General features: G+C 39.8%; 1 protein-coding gene across 1 annotated transcript in view; it reads right to left on the minus strand.

The window, feature by feature from the left end:
* VWDE (von Willebrand factor D and EGF domains) overlaps positions 1-27516 on the minus strand; it is a 36423-nt gene that overhangs the window by 1097 nt on the left and 7810 nt on the right. The window contains 21 exon segments of the mRNA XM_050937635.1: positions 444-539; positions 2475-2570; positions 2652-2747; positions 4008-4103; positions 4481-4576; positions 5942-5962; positions 5965-6036; positions 7274-7369; positions 7454-7549; positions 7905-8569; positions 12743-12923; positions 15022-15241; positions 15359-15609; positions 18143-18257; positions 19402-19506; positions 19663-19818; positions 24042-24178; positions 25198-25236; positions 25239-26179; positions 26676-26756; positions 26758-26876. Of these exon segments, the coding sequence (XP_050793592.1) occupies positions 444-539; positions 2475-2570; positions 2652-2747; positions 4008-4103; positions 4481-4576; positions 5942-5962; positions 5965-6036; positions 7274-7369; positions 7454-7549; positions 7905-8569; positions 12743-12923; positions 15022-15241; positions 15359-15609; positions 18143-18257; positions 19402-19506; positions 19663-19818; positions 24042-24178; positions 25198-25236; positions 25239-26179; positions 26676-26756; positions 26758-26876 (3775 nt within the window).

Raw genomic sequence — 27516 nt, forward strand, 5'->3', positions numbered from 1 at the left:
GTAAGGGGGATTCCATGGTGCTGTAGGGCCAGCAGAATGGCCCTATGCCACCACCCTTCACAACCCTCATAGTAGATACATACTTGAGGCATAACTGAGAGAGGGAAGGGGGCATGGCTGGGGCTTGGCCAGAACACACTGTGATCTGACTCTTCTGGGCTACTGCTATGGCCCCTAAGGTTGTTGCAGCAGTGTGTAGAGCAGATCACCAAGAACTGCAATGCTCCCTGGCCACCTCCAGCTACTGTTGGGCTGCAAAATGGTACACAGCCACCTCTAGCCTTCATCCCACTTCTCCGTCAACACTGGGGCCAAAATGCAAATGAAGACAGAGGAGTCATGGGTCTGATGTGTGTCTGTACACTTAACAGTCATTAAATTTGTTGAAGCAACATCATTGTCTTTTTTTTTTTTTTAAGAGTTAAAAATCATATCAGACTTACGTGTTTGACACTGAACCCCTTCCCATTGTGGAAGGCAATGACACATGCTTGGTTCGATACATTCTCCGCCGTTTTTACATTTCTGAAGACAAATAGATTCACCCCCCCAAAAACAGATATGTTAAATTATTGCATACCAATATTGCCCATAATGTGCGGAGTGCTGACCCCGCCCCTCACATACCTCCCTACCTCGGAAGACCCCAGCTCATCCCTGAGAAGTTCACAGTCTAAGGCTATGTCTACACTATGAGCTAAAGGTGTCATTCCTCTGATCGTGTACACATCCTCGTGCTAGTTTTTATTGAGCTCGCGTGAGTATAAATAGCAGTGAAGCCTCAGTAGCACTGATAGTGACAATGGAGACATGACTGAGCCGTGCTGAGTACAAACTAGCATGAAATTGGTGAGCCTGTACTTGGCATAGGTCAGCCATATCTCCGCTGCTGCTAAAAGTACTACTGAAGCTAGACTGCTTCTTAAGCTTGTGTTAGCTCAATGAGAACTAGTGCGAGGATGTGCACACAAACAGGGGAATCACATCCTTAGTTCATAGTAGCCTAAGAAGACAAGCAGTGTATAGAGGGCAGGAAAAAGGAATATAGTCATAGCACATAACATTTTTAACACATATGGTATTTAATGATTATAAAATAGTATACACTTTAAAAATAAAAGAACACTCCATATCACCAATATTCAGCTGCCTTCAACCAGTCCCCTAGCAGGTGGCCAAATTCTAGTAGGCACCCTGGAAGATGGGGGTTTTGAAGAAAGAGAAGTTCAGTGGCTTTAAGGAACAGTTCAAGAAGGGTGTTCTATACATCAGGGCCAGCAGGGGGGAAGGTGCAAAGACCATTGTGAGGGAAGTAGATAAGTGAACAATCAATTCTGGCATCATTGACAGAGAAGGAGTAATGCACCGAGAGAGAAAATCTCAAGGTTTTCAAATGTACAACAGGTTACAGAATTTGAGCCCAACTTTAAAAAACTTTTAACAAAGCTTGCCAGGGCTTTATGTAAGCACAAGAGCAATGTGATAAAGAGTTAAAAACATATAAGGAGAGAGAAGCAGAGCAATGAACAGCCTGGAAGGTGAAGACAAATTCAAGAAGCTTGAACTTTGGGGTGGGCGGAACATCACAGCCAAGGGATGTGAAGAAGTGATCTGGTGGTCAGAACAAGTAGCAAAGAGAATTCTCTTAGCTTCATTTTGAATTAACTGGAAGTGGGACAAGGTGAGTGCCAGGGAAGCCACAGAAGAACAGGTTACAGTTGTAAAGATGTGAGATACTTAGGGTTTAGACAGGAGTTTTAGCTGTGTGGACAAAAAGAAAATGTCAGGGTTTTTTTAAGAGATGCTTTGTCCAATACAAAAGAACTTTTAGACTAAATTCCCTGCTGACTTGACCCTGTTAAAGTCAAAAGGGTTGTGTAGGTGTAACCAGGGGCTGAATTTGTCCTGATAGTTTTAAGAGCAGAAAATATTAAGAGAATTAATATACACATGGAAGTACAAATATGTGTTTAATGATGTCTGTTTCTGACAGAAAAGATATTTAGGGCTGGATTTTGCTCTAATATCAGTGTAATTCCTATTGACTTAAATGAAGTTCCTCCTGATTTACCCTGCTTCAATGATATCAGCATTAGGGCCAGGACTGAAACTCTCTGAAAAGGCTCTTACAGACATACTTTGGGCGTGAGCACTGGAAACATGAGGCTTTTAATGTTGACAATAATTGAAATAGAAGAGAAAAACATTACATGCTACTCTCGAACAGAAAGTATGTCCTGTTTTCATGGTTTAAACTGAAACCTCCATGGGTTTGGCTCAGTAGTACAGATATCACATCTGGATTTTGAGGTGGGTCTGTAGTCAGAGGAAAAAGTGTCCCATCCCTCCACCCCACCTCACTCCACCTGTTTGGGACTATCTTCATGTCTTTTGCTGGAAAGAACTGTCAATTACATTATTGAGCCAAATATTTCCTTTAATACATTTTAGCATGTTAGTTATAAGATACTTACGTGTATTACATTGTTTTCCTCTCCACCCTGAGGGGCAAGAGCAAATGTTTGGCCCTACACATCTGCCTTCATTCATGTACATTGGATCACAGACACCTTAAATTAAATATCATTTACTGATTAGTACAAATTCACCAATTGATTCTGAATCCTGGAAGCATTTTGATTTTGTCTTACTTTTTTCACATCTTCTGCCAGCGTACCCATCAGGACAGGTGCACACATTATTTCTCATGCAGTGGCTACCATTCTTACAGGGAGGGTAGCAAACAGCTAAAAGATACAAATGTGGGAATAAGGCATAGCTTCAAGCAGTGTATACTATAGGAAGGAACAGCTTTTTGCTCCTTCTTATATTGCAAACTGTCCTAACAAACTAGATTGTAACCACCATCAGGATGCACATCTATTAGGAATCTTTCTAGGATATTTATATTTAGCAAAATCCTTCCTGTCTGGCAGGAGCCATATTGACATGGAGAAGTGCCTATTCTGTAGCAGATACAGGACCCATTCCACAAGCATAGGGTAGGATGGCTCAGGGCTTGCAGCTGCACTGCAGGATGCTATGCACGCTAGTATCCCTGATAGCCAAGGCTATGATTTTGTCATGGAGGTTGCGGAAGTCACGGAATCTGTGACTTCCAAAGATGTCCATGACTTCAGCCCGCAGCAGCAGGGAGCTGAAGGGTCCTGCTGCTGTCCACCGTCGCTGGGAGCTGGAGGGTACCTGCTGCCCACGGCGGTGAGAGCCCCCCGAGGTCTGAGTCACCTTCAGTGACAGAGGAGCCTGCAGCTCCTGGCTGCCACGGGCCAGGGAGACCACACAGCTCTCGGCTCCTGTGAGCAGCAGGGTGACCCCAGAGCTCCAGATCTCTGCAGGCAGCAGGGGGCTCAAGCCACCATGGGGGGGGGGTTGAACACTCAGCTGCTGGACGCCACCCCCACCTCTGCCGCAGCTCCCAGCCACCTTGGGCAGCAGGGACCCTGCAGCTCTGAGCCACAGGTGGAGGGGGACCTTGGACTTCTGAGTCCCAACAGGTGGTGGGGCCCCCCGGATCTCCCAGCTGGCCCCCACAGCTGCCCAGAGGTCCCCATTTTGTCACTGATATTTTTAGTAAAAGTCAGAGACAAATCACAGGCTTCCGTGAATTTTTCTTTATTGCCCATGACCTGTCCGTGACTTTTACTAAAAATATCCATGACAAAATCTTAGCTTTACTGATAGCAGTGTGCAGGCTAGCTAGCTAAGGGCCCAATCATACCCTGCAGCCAGCAGTCCTTTGTACAATTGTGACTGGCTTTTGTATGGGTGCAAAGGCACAGGGCAAGCAAGCATCCTCCCTCCTTGGGCATTCACACAAGGGGCCAGCCACAATCTGGCCAGTATAAACAATGAAATCTTAAGGAAATCTCTGTCTTTCACCTATGTTACTTTACTGAGAGTTTTTAAAATCTTGAGAGTGTCCTTTTAGAGGGAGGTATTTTCCTCGGTGTCTTCTCAAAAGAGAAAAGTAAGAGAAAAATTATTACCATTCTGACACTGGGCACCAAAGAATCCATTTGGACAGAGGCAAACCTTTGGCTTAGTATAGGAGCCACCATTGAGGCATATGGGGTCACACACCGCTGCAGAACAGCAGAAGGAAAAACAAAGCAATGAAAGCCACACAGAACTGCATTGCCACATATAGGTGAGGAAATAGCTTGCTTTTACTGCAAGTACAGGGTGTTGACTAATGTGATTACGATGAATCTAAAAGACAGCAGGTGAAAGAACTGAAATGCCATTTCCTGAAAAGTTCTGCAGGCTGTGCTGAGAAATGAACTAACAGTTGGAGGCACATGGGGTCGCTAGGATTCCACAGCAGTAACAGCAGCTCCTGCCCCCTACTTGAGCCAAATGGTTCAGAAGGTTGAGCAATGGAAATCCCTTCTGCTTCTGGTAGGCCCATGAGTGTGGAACTTTTGCAAAGCAGTTCCCTTTGGAGAAAAAACAATTTTACCTGTATTGCATGTAGGGCCATACCAGCCAGCTTTACATTGGCAGACATCTGGAGTGAGACATTCACCACCATTTTCACAGTGTCTGTTGCAAACCACTATAATCCAGAAAATCAGAAAAAGAAAAAAAAACCCATAAGGTGAGAAAACAGTACAAAAGAACTTGTTACAATTTTATTTCTGTGAGAAACCTCATTGATTTCTCAGTTCTTCCCCAGATATGAGCATGTATATTGTATTGATACTAATGGGAGTTACACACCAATCCATCACATGAGGCTTCATTTAAGAGGAATCCTGTCTCAGTGCCATATAGGATCTTGACACCAGATTGGAAGATGTCAAAAAAAGTCTGACCAGATGCTCCCAGCCTGGATTTGTCTAATAATCACCATTCTAAGTACATGCTTAGAAAAGGGAAGGTTCAAGACTGAGCAACAAATGGCACAACATCAAGTGATGGTTTCCTGAATAAATGCTTTAACTTCAAGATACTTCACTACGGTCTCTTTCCTTGCTTTTTCATTTCTCAGAGTTCAGATTTAAACCTCGTAGAGGCTTGATACTTCTGGTAAGGAGGAGCCTTTTAGGAGTAGTCATGTCTGCAGAGCACACAAGTCAGCTCTTCAAGTCACAGTTCCTTCTTCCGGGATCTTATCATCCCAAAAAAGCAGTAATTATTGACATGGCAATTGAAAACCAAAAGGATCAACAGACTTGAGGATTCCAAGAGCAACAAAAAGAGAAATTACCTAGTCCACAGGCAAATTCACTGGGGTGTTGAGGTGTGTGGTAGCTCAGTAGAATTTCTGATTTCTAAGCACAGACCTTTCAGTGAGTAACAACTTCTGTGCAAATTAACCAAAATTCTGGTTTGAACACTTGGAGCATCTAAGGCCATAAATAACTAATATGGAACACAGTATCTCACTTGGGACTAAACTGTTCAAACTGGCCAGCTATAATGCCCAACAAAGGTCTCCATTTTGCATTCCAGGTCAAAAGACGAGTCCATTAATATACTGTTATGTTCAGTGATCTTACACACCACTGACCTAGCATTTACTACTATCAACCTCAGAATGAGGACCATCCCAACAGCTTAAGGAAAGGCCATGTTAGGAATCCAGAAACAGCAACCAGATGCCAAAAATTACACTTGTTCTGGATAATGTCCTAACCTCAACTCTAAATCCGTCTCCCTGAGCGACTAATCATAATAATAATACATTATTTAGCACATACATAACATTTCACATCTTCAAAGTGCTGTACAAACTTTATTTAATTGATGCTAGTAAGCCCCAGTTCTAATAGCCTTCAAACAGTCATCTTGGATTTTACTATTTGCTAATAGCAGATACAGTGCATCAGAAATGTAAAGCATTGTTTTAATAAATCCCTGTGCAGGGGAATAAAAGTTACTGTATTCTTGATTTCTACATTTTTGTTTGCTTACTTACTTGTTTCACACCTGGGACCACAAAACCATAAGGGCAGGTGCAGAGATTTCTGGCCAAGCATGTGCCTCCATGTTGACACAGTGGGTTACAATGTGCTGCAGATACACAATTATGTTGTTCAAGAATTCAGCTCTAAAAATATCTATTAAAGTGGTTATCTTTTAGCTATAGCTAAAGGTAACATTTGTATTAGCAAAAAGAACTGGAAATAAAATAAAGACCCGTTGATGAAATAGTGACAATGGAGCACCTCCTTCTTTCCACAGTGAAGTGCAAAAAGGGCCAACATCTGCCTGATAAGCAAATGTAGCTTGTTACAAGTATGAATGGGCATAGCTCCACTGAAATCAGTAGAAGTACACCCGTGCATGTCAGCAATTAACTTGGTCCACTGTCTTCAATGGGAGCCATCTGTGCGACTGAGGGCACAGTTTGACTCAAAGGAACTGGTCTTCATTTTATCAAAAATTACTAAACGTGCATAGTGGGGAGAGGGACAAGCCTGAGAACAACGTCCAATTTCAAACAAAAATATGAAGCCTGGTTTCTGCACTTGGCATTCTGTACATAGATGGGTGCACAAACACCTACCGTCAATTTTAAGCCTGCTGATTCGTATATTTTAAGGACATGGGAGAATGGGGTTTGAACTTTATGCATGTGTGTGTGTATATGTGTGTGTGCAGATATAATATAGCATCCAAATGTACTGATAATGTCATAAATAAAAATGAAAACCAAAATTATTTTGGCCTCTACAGCTCATTAAATTTAGGAACATCTCACCACATACAATCTTCATGAGATTTCATTATTATGAAAGGTGCCTTAATGATACAGTTTATACATACATTTTATTATGACATGATAAAAGTCTTCAAATATGTAAAAGGTTGTTTAAAAGTGGAGGGTGATAAATTGTTCTCCTTAACCACTGAGGATGGGACAAGAAGTAATGGGCTTAGACTGCAGCTGGAGATTTAGGTTACACATTAGGAAAAATTTTCTAACTGTAAGGATAGTGCAACACTGGGACAATTTACCTAGGGAGACTGGAATCTCCTTCAGGTTTTTCAGAACAGATTAGACAAACACTTGTCAGAGGATAATACTTAATCTTGCCTCAGTGCAGGGGACTGAACTAGATGACCTATCAAGGTCCATTCCAGTCCTACGTTTCTATGATTTCATTTCTATGATAGTTCTAGGAGTTGTGTAAAACAACATCCCTCCCTCCCCCTGTCAGGATGAATACTCACAGTAGTGACAGTCAATCAGGGCACAACTTTTTTGAACTCTATGATTCTAATTGTAAGGAGACAGCCCAATTACCGTCCTCACAGGTTGATCCACTGTATCCTGGGGCACATTCACAGACATTAGGCTTTGTGCATTTGCCATGGTTTTTACAGTCAGGTTGACACACAGCTGTGCAAAATCAACACATGATTTTTAGACACTTTCATTAGCACATACTAGTCAGATGTGGTAAATTCAATGTACCATACTCACCACTCTTACAGTTATAACCAGAGTAGCCACTTTTGCATTTGCAAATATTGGGTGCCACACACTCCATGTTTTTACCACATGCATGCCTACATATTGCTGCAAGGCAATAAGAGAAATAAGAGCAGAGGAATAAGGAAAATGACAGCAGCACTTTAGCATAATAAAGTCTTGCTTAACATGATTATTTATAAACACGTCACACTGAATCAGCTAAGACCCTTGACATTAAGCATGGAAGCTAATGTACACTGAACAAAATTTTTTTTTTAAATGCATTCATAGAACTGAACGTCTTGGTGTGAAATTCAAGCTGTACCATTTTTAATAGTGAAATAATGGACAATTTAAAGCTATTTTCTTTCCAGCCATTATACAGTAACTATCTTTATTAAAAATTATAAAAATGTCAGATTCTTCATTGTAAAACATTGAATATAATTATCAGCAATACCTCTGCAAGTGACACCATTTCCATAATAACCATAAGGACAACGACCGTATATGAAACTTCCATCATGGCTTGGTTTACAGAGAACTCCAGGAAAACAAGGTAAATCAGCACAAGTTAATGCCTTAGGCACTGCTGTTGCATTTGATTCCTGATCTGTTCCGGGCACTTTTGGTGGGTCAGTGATTCCAACAAAACCAGACCGTAAAAGACTATCGTTATGCTTGACCGATGGGTGTTGAACTTTGTGACTATTTCCTCCTTTTAATACTCTGCTCATTATGGAGGGTATGTTTGTTTTGCTGCTAAGGAATGTCTCCTTGCTAGTCTCTAAAGGATTGTAGCCCTCAGATTGTGTCATTGTTGTCTTATCATGTAATACTGGACTGTTCCTAAAAGATGGTATTGTCATAGTGTTCACGGCAGAACTTTCTCCTGTGTTATCTAGCTGGTTATTGATGGCAGTGAAGGTATGGCCAATGTATCTGGTATGCGCAGACTGGTCAAAAGTGGTTATGTGAGAATTAATTCGCTTCCACAGGGTGTTTGTTTTCACTGTGGAGGTTGAGGGGGTGCTGCTGGCTCTTTGCACAGAAATAAAACTTTCGACAGCATCTGTAGAACTGGGAGTAAAGCTTGTGGCATTAGGAACTCTCTCAATGGACTCTCTCAAAACATCACAGAAGAAAAAGGTACAGAAATATTATAAAACATTTTTGTATGGGGATATTCAGATTTGATAAAATATGTCCTGTGCCTCATGAACCTTTCATCTACACTTGCTGGGCCAGAATAAATACACTCAATAGGATTTAAGCCCTAAGAATGGTCCCTAAGCAGCCAGGATCAGCAAAGCACAAGGCACTCTAGCTATGTCCTCACCCTCCCCGACATGGCCTCTCTGCTGCAAAGGTTAGAACAGAACAGCCCAGCTGTGGCATACAACCAGAGATTCCCCCCACACAAACACACCAGGGCAATGAGCAGCTGTTCTGTTAGGACAGATTACCAACCTCTTTGTATTGCTGGGGACTGAGTATCTGGACCAGAGAGTTTAGTTTAAGATAAAGTGATTGCTTGCTATTATAACACTGCACATATATGCCAAGCCAAGCCCAGAGTTTAAAAAGCCAAATACAGTTATTACTTTGAAATAGCATAAGCCATAGGAAATGGTTGCCTGTAATACTCATAAAAATGCCCATGTAATTTAAAAGGTATCATACTGTTTAATGAAAAAAGTGCTATGAAATAAGAGTTTCACATTATTAAAATCCAAAGATTAATGATGTCTATATTTTTGCCTGTTATTCAACTATGCTACTACATTATTCCAACTGGTTTGAACCACAAAGATTTTGTTGTTATTGTTCCAGGTTATTTGATAGGTTTGCAATATAAAATGCTACCTCCACACACCAGTTTAAGCTTTTAATCCATCAGAAACTTTAACAGATGAAATAAAAAACAAATATTTCAGCAAATCCTATTACAAAGCTACGAAGCTGAATATGAATATTAACTTCAGTGAGGCAAAGTCCTGTATAAGACTGCTGCACTGGGCAACACGGCATAGGGAGTAGGTGAACAGTCCTCAGTGATGAAAGAACAGGTTAAGGACTATTTAGAAAAGCTGGACATGCACAAGTCCATGAGTCCAGATCTAATGCATCCAAGGGTGCTGAGGGAGTTGGCTGATGTGATTGCAGAGCCATTGGTCATTATCTTTGAAAATTTGTGACGATTGGTGGAGGTCCCAGGAGATTGGAAAAAGGCAAATACAGTGCCCATATTTTAAAAAGGGAAGAAAGAGAACCCGGGGAACTACAGACCAGTCAGCATCACTTCAGTCCCCAGCAAAATCATGGAGCAGATACTCAAGGAATCCATTTTGAAGCACTTGGAAGAGAGGAAGGAACAGTTAACATGGATACACCAAGGGCAAGTCATGCCTAACCAACCTCATTGCCTTCTATGATGAGATAACTGGCTCTGTGGATATGGGGAAAGTGGTGGATGTGATATATCTTGACTTTAGCAAAGTTTTTGATACGGTCTCCCACAGTATTCTTGCCAGAAAGTTAGAAAAGTTTGGAATGGATGAATGGACTATAAGGTGGATAGAAAGCTGGCTAGATTGTTGGGCTCAAAAGGTAGTGATCAACGGCTCGATGTCTAGTTGGCAGCCGTTATCAAGCGGAGGTGCCCTATGAGTCAGTCCTGGGGCTGGTTTTGTTCAACATCTTTTTAATGATCTGGATGATGGGATTAATTGTACCCTCAGCAAGTTCACAGATGACACTAAGAGGGGGGGTAGATATGATGGAGGGTACGGATAGGGTCCAGAGTGACCTAGACAAATTGGAGGATTGGGCCAAAAGAAATTTGATGAGGTTCAACAAGGACAAGTGCAGAGTTTTTCACTTAGGAAGGAAGAATCCCATGCACCGCTACAGGCTGGGGACCGACTAGCTAAGCAGCAGTTCTGCAAAAAAGGACCTCGGGATTACAGTGGATGAGAAGCTGGATATGAGTTAGCAATGTGTCCTTGTTGCCAAAAAGGCCAATGGCATAGTGGGTTGTATTAGTAGGAGCATTGCCAGCTGATCAAGGGAAGTGATTATTCCCCTCTATTCGGCACTGGTGAGGCCACACCTGAAGTATTGCATCCAGTTTTGGTCCCCCCACTACAGAAGGGATGTGAACGTATTGGAGAGAGTCCAGTGGAGGACAATGAAAATGATTAAGGCGTTGGGGCACATGACTCACAAGGAGAGGCTGAGGGAATTGGGGTTATTTAGTTTGCAGAAGAGAAGAGTGAGGGGGGATTTGATAGCAGCCTTCAGTTACCTGAAGGGGGGTTCCGAAGAGGATGGAACTATGCTGTTCTCAATGGTGGCAGATGACAGAACAAGAAGGAATGGTCTCAAGTTGCAGTGGGGGAGGTCTAGGTTGGATATTAGAAAACACTATTTCACTAGGAGGTGAAACACTGGAATGGGTTACCTAGGGAGGTGGTGGAATCTCCATCCTTAGAGGTTTTTAAGGTCTGGCCTGACAAAGCTCTGGCTGGGATGATTTAGTTGGTGTTGGTCCTGCTTTGAGCACAGGATTGGACCAGATGACCTCCTGAAGTCTCTTCCAACACTAATATTCTATGATTCTATGTTTATCAATAAGGTTTATATCTGGGAAGTAGAGATGCCACCATATCTTTAGCTTGCATGTCTTGATATAATATTCATTACTGATTCTCTGCACCAAAACTGATTATTGGCAAACATACTGTACATTGGTGTTTTATAATAGACCGCTGTACTAGATAATTCCATCTGATTTAAATTTTTTGTATATTACAATTTTTCTCTTTTCCTTGTTCTTCTCTACAGTGGTAAAGATTTATTAGGTCCAAATGGGCATTATATAGGTTCCTAGCTAGGCTCACTTGGGGTATGTCTACACTTCAATAAAACATCTGGGGATGGCTCGTGTCAGCTGATTGAGACTCATGGGGCTCAGGCTGTGTGGTTATAAAATTTCAGTGTAGATCTTCGGGCTTGGACGGGAGGGTCCCAAAGCAGAGGCTCCAGTCTCAGCTCAAATGCCTACACTGCAATTTCATAGCCCTGCTGCCAGAGCCCAGCAAGCCTGAGTCAGCTGATATGGGCCAGCCACTGGTGTTTTATTGAGTATGATCTGCTGGCTGTGAACTCTCAAAGCCTTTCAATTAACTGAGATTTCAGTTAATTAAAATTGTCTTGATTAAACATTAAGTAGAGTAAGAAAATCATTTTAAGGTATTACAAACTGAAGGATTTGTTCATGGGTTTAAATAATATAGCCTGGCATGTAGTGTGTGTATATGTGTAAAATGTATAGTCACAGAGTTCCTGAAAACAGTTTCTAGTAACTGAAAGTTTGAATTTTTCATAATACACATGGAGATAAAGGGCCAGATCCTGAGTCTCTCTGAGCTTCTCCTAGTCCCCTGTCCACCTTCTGTTAGTCCCTCTTGTCCTTTAGGGGTCAGAGATGGCATAAAGGGAGTGGAAGTGAGTACAGCCAGAGCACCAAACTGAGCTGGCAAAATGGCTTTTATGGGGCCTTTCCAGATGCCACAGCAGTCCGGAGGCATCTCTACCTCACACTGGTGGCTGAACTGGCCCCAGGTACTCTCTAGGAGCAGGGAAGTAACACTCAGTTAGACCTAAGGATCTGGCCCTAATTCTTCTAGAATACTATTAGATGGGGAAATTTTCTGGCAAGAGCATGCTAAAGTAATTAGTATCTCTCCTGTGGCTGAAAAACAAGCTATTTGCAGTTGAGGAAGAATTATCTGATTTTGGTTATACCAGTAAGGGAGTATATCTCTTCCCCCACTAACATTTTAGAAGATTAAAGGGAAAAGATGTGGAAAGGAAATTTCCTGAGAATGTAGCTTGACAAGGCACAGAGTTGAAATGTCAGGTATAAAAGTTAAAGGAGTTCTGGAGGTTAGAATTTAGAGTTCATTTGCAATACTTCACACCTATGTATTTAGTTTAAGAATTAAAATGGCACTCAGTATAATACCATAAACCACTGTCTGTTTCACGCAATAGATGTCCCCTTCCTATTCACATTTTACCTATTTTATAGCACTAGGCAGGCACACAGACAAAATACAACATGTACATTATCCCTCATTACAGTATCAATCAGGTGACTGCTATCTTAAGTGATGTTTTAATATTGACATTTTAAATCAGGAATAAGAATGCAGCCCAAGTAATGCATATATTCTGTTTCCTTTTAATCTTAAAAATTCATGTGAATAACATAAAATTGACTGGTAGCTTTACTTGACAGATACATTCTCATCAATATGTGCATCAGCAATTCCATTTTCTTCATGAAAAATGTAATCTTCACCCTCATTCCTTCTCATTTCTTCAGTGTCATCCTCTCTTTCATCATAAACATCTTCAAAGCTTTCTGGAACCAAAAGATGTGAGGGAACATCACTTGCCAATTTTGTTTCAGCTGCATATAAAACGATAGCAGAGTTAAAATATTAGTAAAATAAAATACCTCAAGATTCTGAAAGGTCAGATGAACGGGGGGTGGGGGTGGAGGGGAAGGGTTCTCCATAGTTATTGAAAAAGTACATAACCATAACAAAACCTGAATTATTCAGTAGCTGCAATATTACAAAATCTTGCAGTCACCTTGAGAAATCATTAGTATGATTTGAATAAATGTAATTAGACAGATTTCTTTAAAAATTAGGATATTTGGTCCATAAATGCACATGGTAACCAAACACTGCATGTTAATGGGAAGTATCCTAGTTCTATAATATTAAATATCTGCAAAATATTAACAATTCCTATTTCTAAACATCTGAAGAAGCATTTCATAGATAAATGGGCTGGTAAAAACTGGTGTAGTTCCAATGAATTAAACAGAGCCACTTCGATTTTCACCAGCTGTGTATCTGGTCTCGCTGTCTACTGTCACATAACAGTAGGGGAATTATAAACCTAATATCTGACTTAGCAAAGATACATTCTGATGAAAAGTATACAAGATACCTGTCAGCTCTCTACTATGTTACTGTTTGAAATATGCAACAGACCAAAGACTCCTAATGTAAAGTGATTACAGTATTACAGGGAAAGGTTATTTTACCATGGCATATCTTCCTATCTCCATGTAGACCTTTTGGGCACGGACCACAATAATAGGAACCAAAAGTATTGAAGCAAAATACTCCAGAGAAGCAAAGCTTGGATGCACATTCATCAATATCTTGGCAATCTGTACCTAAATTGAAATACAGACTTTTAGAGTATCACTTTACGTAACTTTGGCTGTATATTTAAATAAAGTGGAATTTATGTGAGCAGTGAAATAGAAAACAAATTCGACATGTATAAGTACAAACTGCATGAATTCTGCAGGTCTGCCATTAAACCATATTTCCATTAAATAGTGAATATTTTCCTTATTGTAGAATATGCATAGAAGGAGGGTTTTGTGGACTACAATTCTGCAAAGCACTTAAGCATGTGCTTAACTTTAAGCATGTCTATAGTCCCAATGAAGTCAAACCCACTATTTATGTGCTTAATGGCAATGCTGAATTGAGGAAGAAAGTATGAGATCATTTGCTCTTAGCAGACATTATCAGCCACAATATAAATCACTTGTTATTATATAGACAGAGTGACTCATCATTCGTATAATTAAAAAACATAAAAATGATTACCTGTTTTGTGTTTGAAATGAATAAAAAATATGAGCACAGATAAACAAGAACATGTTCCGGCATGTTCCTATTTAAAGGGAGATAGAATTGGATGGTGATTTCTGGATGGATCCACAGGTCTGATTTGGGGATCCACTGCCAAACTTATAAACCATTCCTCCATGCTGAAGCACAGGGATATCCGCGCTGTGCCCCACAAGCTACAGAGTATACAGACCTCCTGCATAGAATCCCTGCATCCTGCTCCTTTGCACAGTGGAAATGCAGTTGTTCCACTGACTCTGGGACTTCTAGTTAGGTTGCAAGATCTTCCCCTAAATCCTTTGATTTCCCATACCTACTTACGCTCAGCAAGTAACTGTACTTGTTTGGGGTCAAATTGTACCCTTAGTTATATACATGCTATTCCACTGACTTCAGTGGGATAGTGCAGGTGTAAATGAGAGAAGAATTTGGCAGAATGCTTTTGTTTCTTTCAAATATCACAGCAACTGATTCACAGAAGAAAATTTAAACCCAATATATATCAGCTTTATTAGGTCAGTCTCTTCAGTCTGGAGTGGCCAGTGAACAAGTTATTACAGTCAGAAGCATTATGATTTGGGCTTATAGATTGAGTCAGCTGGGGCAAGACTCACAGCTTAATAGTTTTTCTGATAGAATAGTGTCATATGGCCAAGATTATGCACACAGATGCAAGAAAAATATTAAAGTCGCTGAACATAATATAGTACATGACATTATATCACAATAATCACAGTAAAATACTTCTTCATATTATCATAACAAATTAATTAATTTCAATCTATACAAGTAAAAAACAATTAGAAAATGTCATATTCTACTAAAAAAAGAAAAATAATAATTTACCCTGCAGCCCAGGTGTGCATTCACAGTAGTAGCTGTTTATCCCATCAACACATCTGCCAATACCACAGGGATTAGATTTACAATCATCAAAATTCACTTGACAAAGGTCACCTTCAAAACCAGGCAGACAGACACACAGGTATTTTCCACTTCCAGATGGGAAATGTATATTTGTCACACATGACCCGCCATTTAAACAATCACACGATTTCACATTGACCTACAAGACATGACCAATAAAAACAGATTATTGCTTGTGAACTAGCAATTTGTTTTGTCATTAGGTATCTTATAGGTTAGGAATTAGTGTGGGTTGTGAGAGTGTAATATTCATTACCTCTATTATTACTTTAGTCTCAGCATTGCAATCATCTGTCAAAGAAAATGTCAATTTCTGTGAACTCTTTGCCACAGCTTTCCATATAAGGAGTCCAGAAGGGGAAAGGCTAGCACCTTCAGGACCAGAGTCCAACATAAAAAGGATGGCAGAGCCTTCAGGATCTGATGCGATAAACTGGTACACAAAATTTTCCCCATAAAATGTCTGTAGTGTGCCTTGCAAAGTTTGAAGCACAGGAGGCTCATTGTCTGCAACGAAGTAGACATTTTCTCTTTTAAACAACAGTTAAAACACATTTATAAATATGAAAAGGGATAATTTTCTTCTAAAGAGTCTATTCTAACTTTGATGAATGCAATTAATTCTTCTTAACTTTAATGATACTTAAATGGCACAGAAAAAAGGGCCCTTTTATCATAACTTTAGCAAACCTTATAAGCAAATTATTTATTATATAGAAAAAAATATTGCAGAAAGCTTATTTTTTATGTATCTACAAAGAACCCTAAACCTCTTCAACCATCTGGACATATACGTTGATTCTCTATAAATATGAGCATAAATCTGCACTTGAATTACATTTTGTAAATGAAAGTATCAGACCCCATAAAGCCCAGAAATGGTTTACATTTTCCTTGAGAAATCTCTTATGGGACAAGAACAATGTCAACTCTTGAGCAATTAGAATGAAAAACTCTGCCACTAAGATCCAGATCCACTAACATCAGTGGGAGTTCTGCATGCAGACTGCTTGCTGAATATGGTTTAACTTGAAGATGATGCTCTTTAACTATGAGATTCTGTTAAAAAAAACATACACATTTGGAACTACATTTTCAGAAGTGAACTCTATTTATGTGTTTGCAATTCTGAGCCTGCAGATAGCTGTGTGAATGGGCACAAAAATAGATTTCATGTCCACAGTGAATTTCATGTGAAAATAGTCGGTGACCAAATACCAGAGTGATGGGACCCTGCATGTAAAAGATAGTTATACATCCAACAACCTGTCTGAAGACATATATCAAGTAGTTAGAATTCCATTTACTATAATTTATGGTTAAAAAGTTGAAGGCACAAATGTTTGTGGACACAACTGTATCCATAAAATCTGCTAAGGCACAGGAATATTTGACTATTTGAGACCCAGCAGAAAACCGGGGCCTTATCTAAATTATTCTTTCCACAATCACATTAGATAAAATACATAGAACTGCTCAGAATAGTTATTTTGTTAGATTTGAAATTTCTGCAAAACAATATTAATACTCAGTTCTTATAAAGTACTGTTCTTTAGTAGATCTCAAAACAGAATGTTCTATTGTCAGAATGCAAGATACAGAATTAGAGTATATAGTTAGTCTAGCAGTTATGTAGCCTTGACTGAGATCCATGGCCTAGCTGGGCCCTCAGCAAACAAAGAACTAAGTAAATCCCATGGGGCAAGGCCACCCATAGCAGCAGATCCAGAGCTGCCCTGCTACCACTAAATCCCATCTCATGAGTCACTGACTCTACCTCCTACTCATCTATTGCAGCGGAGGGTAGGAAGGCATGGATCAGTGTTCATGTTGCACTCCCCATCGGTACCCGACCCGGGCCAGGGAAGCTAATGAGCCAACCAGCAGACCAAATTCGGTGATGAATTCTAGTCATGTGCCAGCTGAGGCATGTTGCGCATATGCTAAGAAGTGGGGGACATGGGAGAGCGACATCAGGAGTCTAGTGCCAACCTTGACTTTCCAGTGGGAGAGGCAGGTTCTCACTGGCTGAGTGGCAGCGAGGGAGTCAGTGAAAGTGAGGGCTCTGAGAGCAAGATCACCACACATAAACAGACACACCAGTTGTCAGGAATGGGTCTGTTGGTACCAAAGAATTCCTCACTGAGACTGTCAGAAGATAGAGAGGGCTTAGCTCCAACTCCCCACCTATTCACCAGCTAATTTCTGGTATACTGTCAGTGTGTTCCTCATTTAATCTGGTTCCTCTTCTCCGCTCCCTCCTCCACAAGCAGCTCTAGGGGGATTACTAAAGCCCCAGGGCTGCAGTAGCTTTCATGCTCCATGCACATGGTGGGGTGGGAGAAAGAGAGAGAAAGGAGATAGGTTCTACAGCAGTCCATTGAGTGGATAAGGGCACCGCGTCTTCATTAGCTCCCAGCCCTCTTCAGCAGCAGTGTGGGACTCAGTTTGTATAAATGTATATTAAGTCACTATGAATTTAGTTTTCTCCTTACTATTTTTTTCTTTTAATTGTATCTGAACACAACCAATGACAATTCTTTTAACATGTAATCATTAAATCGATTTCTATGTTGTCAGTGTACATGGTACAATAGGCAAATTGTGTCAAACATTTAACAGGTTGCTGTCCCCAAGATCATATCAGGCAGAACAAAATGCACAGAGAATGGGGAGAATACATTATTAAATAATTGGCTGATTTTCATTAAGTTGAGTGTGTGAAAATAGGAACTCGCCTCCCCTTACTGCAAATTTACCAGGTCACCAGAGTTGTGCACGTGTACCAATCTGGGCATGTGCTCACATGTCCAAATTTGTGCACTAAGAGACTGATCCAAAGCCCACTGAAGTCAACAGTCTTTCCTCTGACTTCAGTGGGCTTTGAATCAGGGTCATAGTCAGCGCCCATTTCACATGCACAGTTTAACAGAAGTCATAATCAATATTTTGCTTGCATCAAAACAATTTTGAAACACCAACATTTCATTAGGTTTTAGCCTAATTCCTGTGAGAGGCTCCAGAACAAATTTGAACTTACTTTCAGTAACTGACCAAGTTAACTTTGAGATGTCAGGTCTGCAGAGTAAGCATGGGCTGGTAGGATTTGTATCTCCTTCTCCATAACAGAGGCCATCTATGTTGCATGTTTTCTCCTTAACAGAAATGTCAATGTAATTGATTAATGTTTATGATTTTCTCTTTTCTCAAACAATAAATCTTTATGTACTGTAAAATGTCAGAGAAAGACAATCTACTCTAACTTAACAATTTAATTGAAGAAAGTATTCATTTTTTTTGGGAATGAATAGGAGGGTAACATTTTCAAAGCTGCCTCATCCCAATCTCTAAATCTGTGCTTATAAATTTTGTGCATGAAAAATACCCATTGTTACAACCTGGACATCTGATTTATAATATTGTTACACTTTTTGCACTTTCCCCTGATAACGTCCTCATTCTTTGAAGATATCCCAAAATGCATCATTCTATGACAACACTGACATCATGCATTGCATGCACAGCCTTAAGACTTCTAGGACCAAATTTATCCCTGTTGTAATGTCAGTGAAATGAACAATTGCACCAGGGATAAATTTGGTCCTTGGTCTTTGTGATGTCACAAGGTAATGTATTATTTTGCTGAAGTGAGAAATAATAAAGTGATGTCACAGAAGGAAAAAAATGAATTTTAATAAATTAATTTTATTAATTATCTGAATGTTCCCTCCCAACCCTCATAGCTTGGATGGTGGAGGCTTGCAGCAGATAAACCTGTGCTTCATTCAATTTCATCCTTGCTTTGCAGTTGACCATGAATTCCAGGTACACCTTTAGAGCTAGAATACGGTATGTATCTACTTGTCTTAGAAGGGCCTGGTGGTGCAGAGCGACATCCTCGCAGAGCAAGCTCAGGGGCACAGATGGACAGTATTCCTCGCTGGTTTGGTGCAAAGCAGGATTGCTCAGCTTGCTCCCCTAATTGCAAGACTTATCTGGTGGCTGCTGGTCTGGAATGAGGGAGGTGCATGGCCTCACTTCCTCCATCCTTATAGAAGCATCAGTGGGAGCTCCACGCACAGGTCTACAGCAGTTTATGTATCTAACGATTCATTATTCACCACGAATAAGGGAATCGGAATCTGACCCTGCCTGAGTAAGGCATGCAGTATTTAACAAATATTAGTCTATTATGTGAACACATGCATTAGAAATCTTTCTTGGTCTTTATATTTGTTTCCTACCTCAAACTAAGATGCAAATATTCAAAATAAGCATAAATAATAATGAAGCACATACCTTTAATGTACATAACCCATTTGCCTGTGGTTCACATTTTTGACAAGCTCCATCAAATAATGTCATTGTTTTAGGGTTGCTATAAATGAATCCATCGTTAGAAATCTGTAAGATGTTACAATAATAATGCAATGAATTATTTCAAGATGTCCAGCAAAAGGTTCTAGTACTATTTCACAAATGGCAACACATAAATACCAATTTGCATTTTAATAATCATAGTTGCATCTCTAAATTACTATTTGAAATTACTGTGGGTACCTTGATTTGCCATCTCGCAATAGGTTTGTCGTCAACCTGATCCACGACATTAGATTGCTGACCATCAGTTGGCAGTTGGCAATCAACAGTTCTGGTGTTTTGGAAGGCAGATAGCATAAACACAGGTTCTCCCAGGATCCATTTACTGTCGCTGTACTAAAATAAAGGACAGAATGCCTGTTTTTTCATATCACTGCATTCTGAAAACATGTTTACAACAGAGAACATGTACTGAACACTATTAAAATACATCTGTCTTTTCTATGGCCAGTTACCTTTGGAAAGGTGAAGTGATATGGAAGTGCTAAGTATTATTTATTGATGAACACATTTCAGCTTAGGTCTTCTGTACTGTGTCTAATTAGAAGTGCTAGTTTGGAACTGAAGGCCCAGATTCATCCCTGCAGTGAGGCCATTTGGTGCCACATGTCCAGAAGATAATGGATCTAAAGCTGGGGCAGCTGGCCAGGAGAGGATCATTCATTGTGTGGGGCAGCTTCTTTAGTAGTGTAGAGGTGGGATAGCAGTGCCTAAACCTCCTCTCCTCCCAGTTTCCAGTATGTGGGCAAGGCTGGGGTGAAGGGAATGGGACTGGGTCTTCCCTGAGCCCTAGTTATCATGTCAACCCCTCTGGGTTATTGGCTGTCAGCCATTAAGATCTTCTAACCCGCACCACGGAGCCAACCCACTGTATAGTTGGCCTAGGCTCAAGGATCCACAAATGCTGTTTAAAGCCACCTTTGTATTTCCCTATGCTGAGTAACAGTGTGTGCTCCTTGGCCATAGTCAAGGATTTGGCCTTAGAGTCCAATATAATGGAACAGAGATGATAATGCTATGGGGCCTTTTCTTGAAGTCCTTAGTCAGATGAAACTGTTCTTGACATCATTGGGAGGGTTCTGTGAGAGAGTAATACAGAATTGTACTCATAACTGTGATGCTGGCAGACCAGGTGCCAGCTCAGGCCAATGTTCCTGTGTTTCCACTGAGTGACAAATACATAGCTGGAACCAGCCTGGCTCACCTGTGTGTTGGTATTGCTAAAAGAGGTGTTAAAATTATAAGACGACTTAGACTTTATGGAATGCTTGTAAGTTGCTGCATGTAATAATTTCACTTATAATATCTGTATCCCATATTATAAGATATTAAGACTCTGTAACTGTGTAAAACACCAGACAGAAGGGCGAGACATTAACTAGTATAAAGTGCTGATTTCCAACAGAAAGTGTTATATTCTGGCTGACAAGGAAGGCCCATCAACATCTGACGGACTAGAATGTAACATTAAAGAGGAAAAAAGACTTTATTGTTTACTCTCTCCACTTCCATAGAGATGAGGCTTGCAAGTGAATTCCTTCCATCAGCTGAGTTTGCCACTCAAAGCAGCAGGAAGAAGAGAACAAAACCCCCAAACAAAGAGGAGCTGTATCTTTATGTTGCTTGGACTCTGGGGGGCAAGGATTACTAGGTATATGCAAAAGATCCCCAGTGCTTAGCCTGGCTTAGCCTTAAAGTACATAGAGCTTGCTTATCTAGAAGCTACTATTACTTTGGAAACTTTTTTTTGTGTATGTATGTTCTCCTACTTTAAACTTGAAAATAACTCTCATAGTTCCTTTTCCTATATAATAAATCTTTAGATAGTTTATTACAGGACAGCCTACAAGCATTGTTTTACCTAGGGTAAATGATTGGTCCTTTGGGACTGGGAGTAACCTGAATATTGCCGTGATCCTTGGTATAAGAGACCATCTGTCACAAAGTTAAGCGTACCGAGGTGGCAAGATAGAGGATGACCAGAGGGGACTGTCTGTGACTCCATGTTAAGGCTATAATAGTGCCTGAGGAGTTTGTACTTGATAATCTGTTGGTGAAATCTAAGTGTACAGCTCAAGAAATTTGGGGTTTGTGCCGGGCTTCCTAATCTTCTGCCCTGAGATTGGTATTCATACTCTTGAGTCACTATAGGACAGCTTGGCAATATCTAGATGCATTAATTGTATGACCAGATGCACCTATGACATAGTTTAATAAAAAATAGTTAGACACACTGAAAGAGATGGTTCACAGTATATCTGAATTAATTTGTTTTTACAAAAATATTAAATATTTGTAGGTCTGACACACACAAAAATAACCTCACACAAAGCTGTAGAGATGGAAATTTCATCATGGTCAAATTTAACTTGACTATTTAAACAGATAACCTTTTTCCAATATAATTGGACAGTTATTTTGCTAATTATTCTTTCCTCATGTATGCACTATTTTGCTTCTGATATAAAGATACTCTGTCTTTCTTTCTTGTCTTCCTTTTTCAAAAGGAATGTGGCAAGAATGATACTCTATAATTACATTGAAGGAAAAAAAGCTGATAGAAATATTAATAAAAGTGCAATTTTCATGGCATTTACCCTCATAATCTTTGAAATCTGAAGCAGACATTTTCCACAGTAGTCTTTTTGTTACCAATCTTGGGAATTCTGAGGTATGAATTTGCTACAGAAACATATGTTTTTTTTCTTAAAATTACGAAGCCAGATGTCAGGGGTATTGAGACAGAGTATGTTCCCAGGTTTACGTGCATGTACAATTTCATGCAAATCAGAGTGAATCTTACTTTGGATTTTGCTTCTGTGGGCTAAACTGTCTCACTCCCTACCACAGCTGAGTAAATTTCCCCAATGTATCTGTGTAATCAAAGACTCACTTGTCATGGACCCCAAAATCTCCTGCTATGGCACAGATTGCTGCCCTACAGAGCAGTGCCTATCTGCTCCTGGGAGTATGGAATACTCCTATGCAGGCTCCCCACAGCCATCTTTATTTCCATCATGCACCAGATACACTTCCCTCCTGCTCTCTGTCAGGATTTACACTCTTGGGGAATAAGGATGGATTTGACCTTCAACCAGAAGTGAGAAAATGAACAAGAATTATTCCTGGGTTTAGCTAAATAATTCTTCTTTCATGAGATGCCTGCTAAAATGATTCTTCTAGGAGATGTGGGAGCAAGTAGGTCTGTACGAAACCACAGAGAGGCCAGTTCTAATGGACCAATTTTTACAGTGTTGCGACTCTCCTGACAACAGTGGGTAACTCTTCATTTACACCACTGTAATTATACAGGGCAAATAGCCCTGAAAGTAAAAAAAAATTCCAGTACTTGGCATTCTCAGTACAATACCTCAGGTTCCCCGTGAAGTTTGATCCTGTACAAATATTAGCAGTGGGGCTCATTTTCTAACTTAGCTCAAGTCAGTGCTAGGAGTGTCAATAAAAGTGAATTACGATAAAGATTTTGTAGCTTGGAACCAAAATGTGCTACCACCGAGAGTGTTATAACAGAAAACCTTGCCATGAGGTGAGAATGAGACGTTTCAAACTGCGATAAGTGAACTCTCAATAATTGCCTCACTGGGAGCTTGATCTGAAGGGCTTTTAACCTAATGGAGTGTAAATTTGCTGTTGACTTTCTCATTTTGAACCAACATGTAGATAAGTGGATCCATGTTGTGCTCAAGAAACAGCTATAGCCTGCATTTTATAATCTGTCAAAACAATCATAGCATCTGCAGGAACTAGTTGAGTAAAAGTTTCTTGTCTCAAAAAGGAAAGTTTCCCATTGAATACACGCCAAACAAAACCCCACATAAGTGAAAAGCAATTTTACTTTGGAGCTTTCTTAGTCTCTTGTCCAAGATCAAGAGGCCAACTCTTCATTGCAGCATGACTACTTCAGGCTTTCCAATAGTTATGAATTAATCAGGTGTCCTGGGCAATTCCAGCATTCTGTCTACCTAAATTCCTCCTGTAATTTCATTAGCATGTGTTACAGTATTCTTAATTTCCTGTCCTAAACTGTTATTAAATAGCTGCTGTATTTTACCTCACTGTGTGGCAAAAATTGCACCTTCATTTTTATAACAGAAACATTATATTTCAAAATGCCATTTCAAGCATCAGGCTCCAACCTAGAAAAATTAGGTGTGTCCTTCAGCCAGCTTTCTTGCCCTCCAAATAACGGGACTCTATCCTTCTCTGGTCACTACTGAAACTCCCCAACATAGGGCTGTCCTTGTATAGATATATTTCTCAACATGCTTTTCTGATAACTGGCTGCTGTTTGCTGTTATCTCCCTCTCAACTGTTAAAAATTCCTGTTAAGTTTTCTATTTCCCTTACCGTTGAGGAGATGGCAGTCTTGCAAGGAGTTGAGTGTCTACTGTGAAGTGCTGAGTATATTTGATCTCAGCTTCCATTGCGCGATTGGGTTCAGGGTGTATTAACATAAATGCCCTCTATTCTGCCCAGGAAATTAGAATCCTAGTGCTCTGAAAAGTTCAAAAATAAGTATTACTGTGTAAATGACAAACCTGTAGTTTGATAATTTCACATTTCAGACTGGGTGACTCCCTGAATCCTTGGCCAAAAGCTCTCACAGATGTACAGTCATACTGTCGAACATCACACAATCCATCATTCTCCAGCTCTGTAATTTCTGGAACCTGATCTTTGAAGTAAATATCAATAAGTGAAAGTCAACAAATTAACTGATTAACACACATTTAAACTATGTAAAGTATAATGCATCTCTCTGTCTATAACTATACATATCTTAGAAGAAAGAGTAAACAATATTGTCCTGCCTGGTCTGTCTTCAGCATTTCATTTTGACTGGTTAAAATGTTTAAATGAGAATTCAGATACAATTTTAGAATGACAGAAATCTGTCATACAGCAGATATCAGAAAGAGATACATAAATACAGTACATCTTGTATATCTAAATTAGTGATCCAACCAAAGAAAGAAATTAACTGGAACATTTTATAAATTTGAAGTTTCAAATTTCCTATTTAGCTCTACTTTTGATATTGAGTATGCAAGGAAATTTTCATGCTGCTAAGAAGTGGCTGGGCATGTGTTGGGTCTGCTTCTGATTTATAGTAACATACCTTTACACTCCTCTGGCAGTATAACATGTAACTGAGAATCAAGCCCTAACATCACAAATGGTAGAAATGGAAATGGATGGGGGAAAAGAGTCTACAGCCCAAACCTAATAGTTTTCTTTTTGATGTAGATACCCTCCTAAAATAGTTTGCTGTCAGGGAAGCAGATCCTGCAAAATAAAAAAGTATTCTACTGCCAATTAATGATCAGGGCCCTTAAAGAAGTTAAAAATAGGGAATGGATATGTGTGACAGCTCTCCTTGACAGAAGACAGTGTGTGAAATATGTTACTCTCTTCAGCTAGTAGTTTAGATTGTATATTCAGTGACAGTCGTCAACATTTTAATTCTGACATGCCAGAAACTGAGTCGGTGGCTTGCCCTTGGGAAACTAGGAGGCAGAACAGATAACACATGTAGCTGTTATTGGAATGAAAGTTGTGGGATAATGAGTAGGCCCACTGTAGGGAATGACTGTCAGTGTGCAAAAGTAGGGGAGAAAGGCAATAAAATGAGCCATTCTGGCACAAAACCCAAGAACATTGTATGAGTAAATCTTCCTGTATAGTTCTACTTACCAGACAACACACTGCAGTCATATGAGCTGTGCCCTGAAAACAGGCACAGCCCCATTCTACACACTGTTCATTACCACTGCAGAGAGTGGGGCATTTTAATGCTAAGAGAAGGTCTTCAATTGACCCCTGAAATCCTTGTGTGTTGTAATTTATTTCTTCTAAAACCCTCTTTTCACATTCATTCTCTAACAGGGCCATGCCTGCTTCTGACCAGCTGAGATCATCCTTCAGCAATAGATCTTTCACACACATATCTACTGTATCCTCTATCTGCCTGCCAAGAAGAGAAGTACAAGATCTTCCTGTGCTGGAGTTAGCTATTGTCTGCTTGCACAGTGCCAAGGCATTGGACTCAGTGAGGCCAGAAGGTGTGGGCCAAGAAGGAAAAAATTCTTGGTGTGTGTCAGGGGTATGGTCCTCTGGAAAAAAATAGGTAAACCCTTCTAGGTCCATTTGGCTGAGACTTTGGAATGGAAATACAGAATGGTATTCATAATAATGCTGACGCTTCCATCTATTTCTGACAAGCTGTCTTTTGTGGAGATGGCTGTTATACTTCTGTTTATTTCTTCTACTTCCCAAGCTCAATTAGCCTTGTTTTTCTGTTCCAGTGTCTTCCCTTGAATTTATAGCAGTATGTGCTAGGGTTTGTGTGTGATGTTTGGTTTGATTAACAGACTGGTCTTCTCCTGACAGAAGAGCAGAATCCTTTTCATGTGAAGATGCACGTCTGCTTAAGCACCTGATAAGATCAACAGAGCTAAAATACTCAGCAGTGACATCCAGTCCTGGTATCAAAGAAAGAAACTTAACATTTTCACTTTTTTTGCAAGATGAAGCAAATTCTGTTTGAGAAACGGAATCCAATTTATTCACCGATTGATATAATCCAGCATCAACTGTGCAACTACAGAAGGGTGTTTTCTTGGATGAACTTAAAGAACCTGGTATTTTGTCAAACAAACTGTTTCCTGGTAAAATTCTATAAAAGAAGGGAAAAAGAAAAATGAATATACTGCAAATTGTTATATCATTGAATTCTTTTATTTTAGAAGTCCACAGTGTTGTTTACACCACTGGACCCTAGATTATAGTAGATACTGAATATCATCATATAGCCTTTCAAAATTTTGAGTGACCTATATAAATTACAAAACCATGAGAATAAATGTTGACAATATGATTGAAATGCATGAATAAATGCATTGATTTGTGCGGTACACCTGGCTATATTGTTTAATAGCCTTTTAACAAATACTAAATAGCAATAAATCCTCAAGCATTAATTTGTCAATAATTAGTGCCATACGATAATTAAATTTCCATAGTTTCTTTCCATGATTAAATATCAACCTGTAAAGCTAGGAAGATTTTGAAATAAGACAAGTTTTCAAAGTACGTAGGGGAAAAGCTGAATTGGAAATGAAGAATTTTCTGCAGGGAATTGATATTTGATTGAAGTAAATGGTTTTTCTTACCTCCACTCATTAATAAAAGTAAGATGAGCATTAGAATTCTTTGGGATTTCGATCCCATTTACAGTGTGGTAGTCATTCTCCATCAAATGTGCCGCAAAGTCCTTAAGTGTTCTTATAATCGGAACTGGGTGCCCGGCGTGTCACACTCATTCCCCAGTCACTCACATCGGCACGAATGAAAGCTCCAGAAGAAAATGAGATCTAAAAATAGATTGATATTACCACAACAAATAGACACAACTAATTATTAGGTATAAAATATTAGACATCAGGGGAAACAAATAGGGAAGTGCCAGGTTTATAGCAGTTAAACTCTTCATCTGACTAACCTTTCCAGAACTATTTTTTTATTGTATCTCACAGTCAAATCCTACAAGCCAGTGTGGTGATTTCATGGCCACATAACCTTCATGACTGTCAGATATATTATACGTTGTAGTCCTGTAGGACTTCATGGTTGTTAGCAGAAATAAAATGGAGGACCAACTGCTCCAAAAACACAAGGAGCCAGAGATCAGCTAAGCATAGAGAAGATCAAGTCACTCTGTGTATGCCGGCACCAGAGAAAGGGGAGATATAGGTGTTACCAGAGGATCACCTAACACTGGGGTCACCCTCAACCTGGCTGTGCTGGCTTTAAGGCCAGAATCTGCTGGTAATATGGTGCAAAGTCACCTTCTACACATGAGAAGCTGGACCTAAATGTTTCAGAATACCTCAAGAGAATCTCAGAGTTTTATTATTTTAGTTCAAACATCTCTGCAATCTATTTGAAAATGAATGATATGTTTTAAGAGCAAAATCTTCTGGATAGATGTAATAAGATATTTTCATAGATTAA

The sequence above is a fragment of the Gopherus flavomarginatus genome, chromosome 2 (genome assembly GCF_025201925.1).
Source record: "Gopherus flavomarginatus isolate rGopFla2 chromosome 2, rGopFla2.mat.asm, whole genome shotgun sequence".
NCBI classification, from domain to species: domain Eukaryota; kingdom Metazoa; phylum Chordata; order Testudines; family Testudinidae; genus Gopherus; species Gopherus flavomarginatus.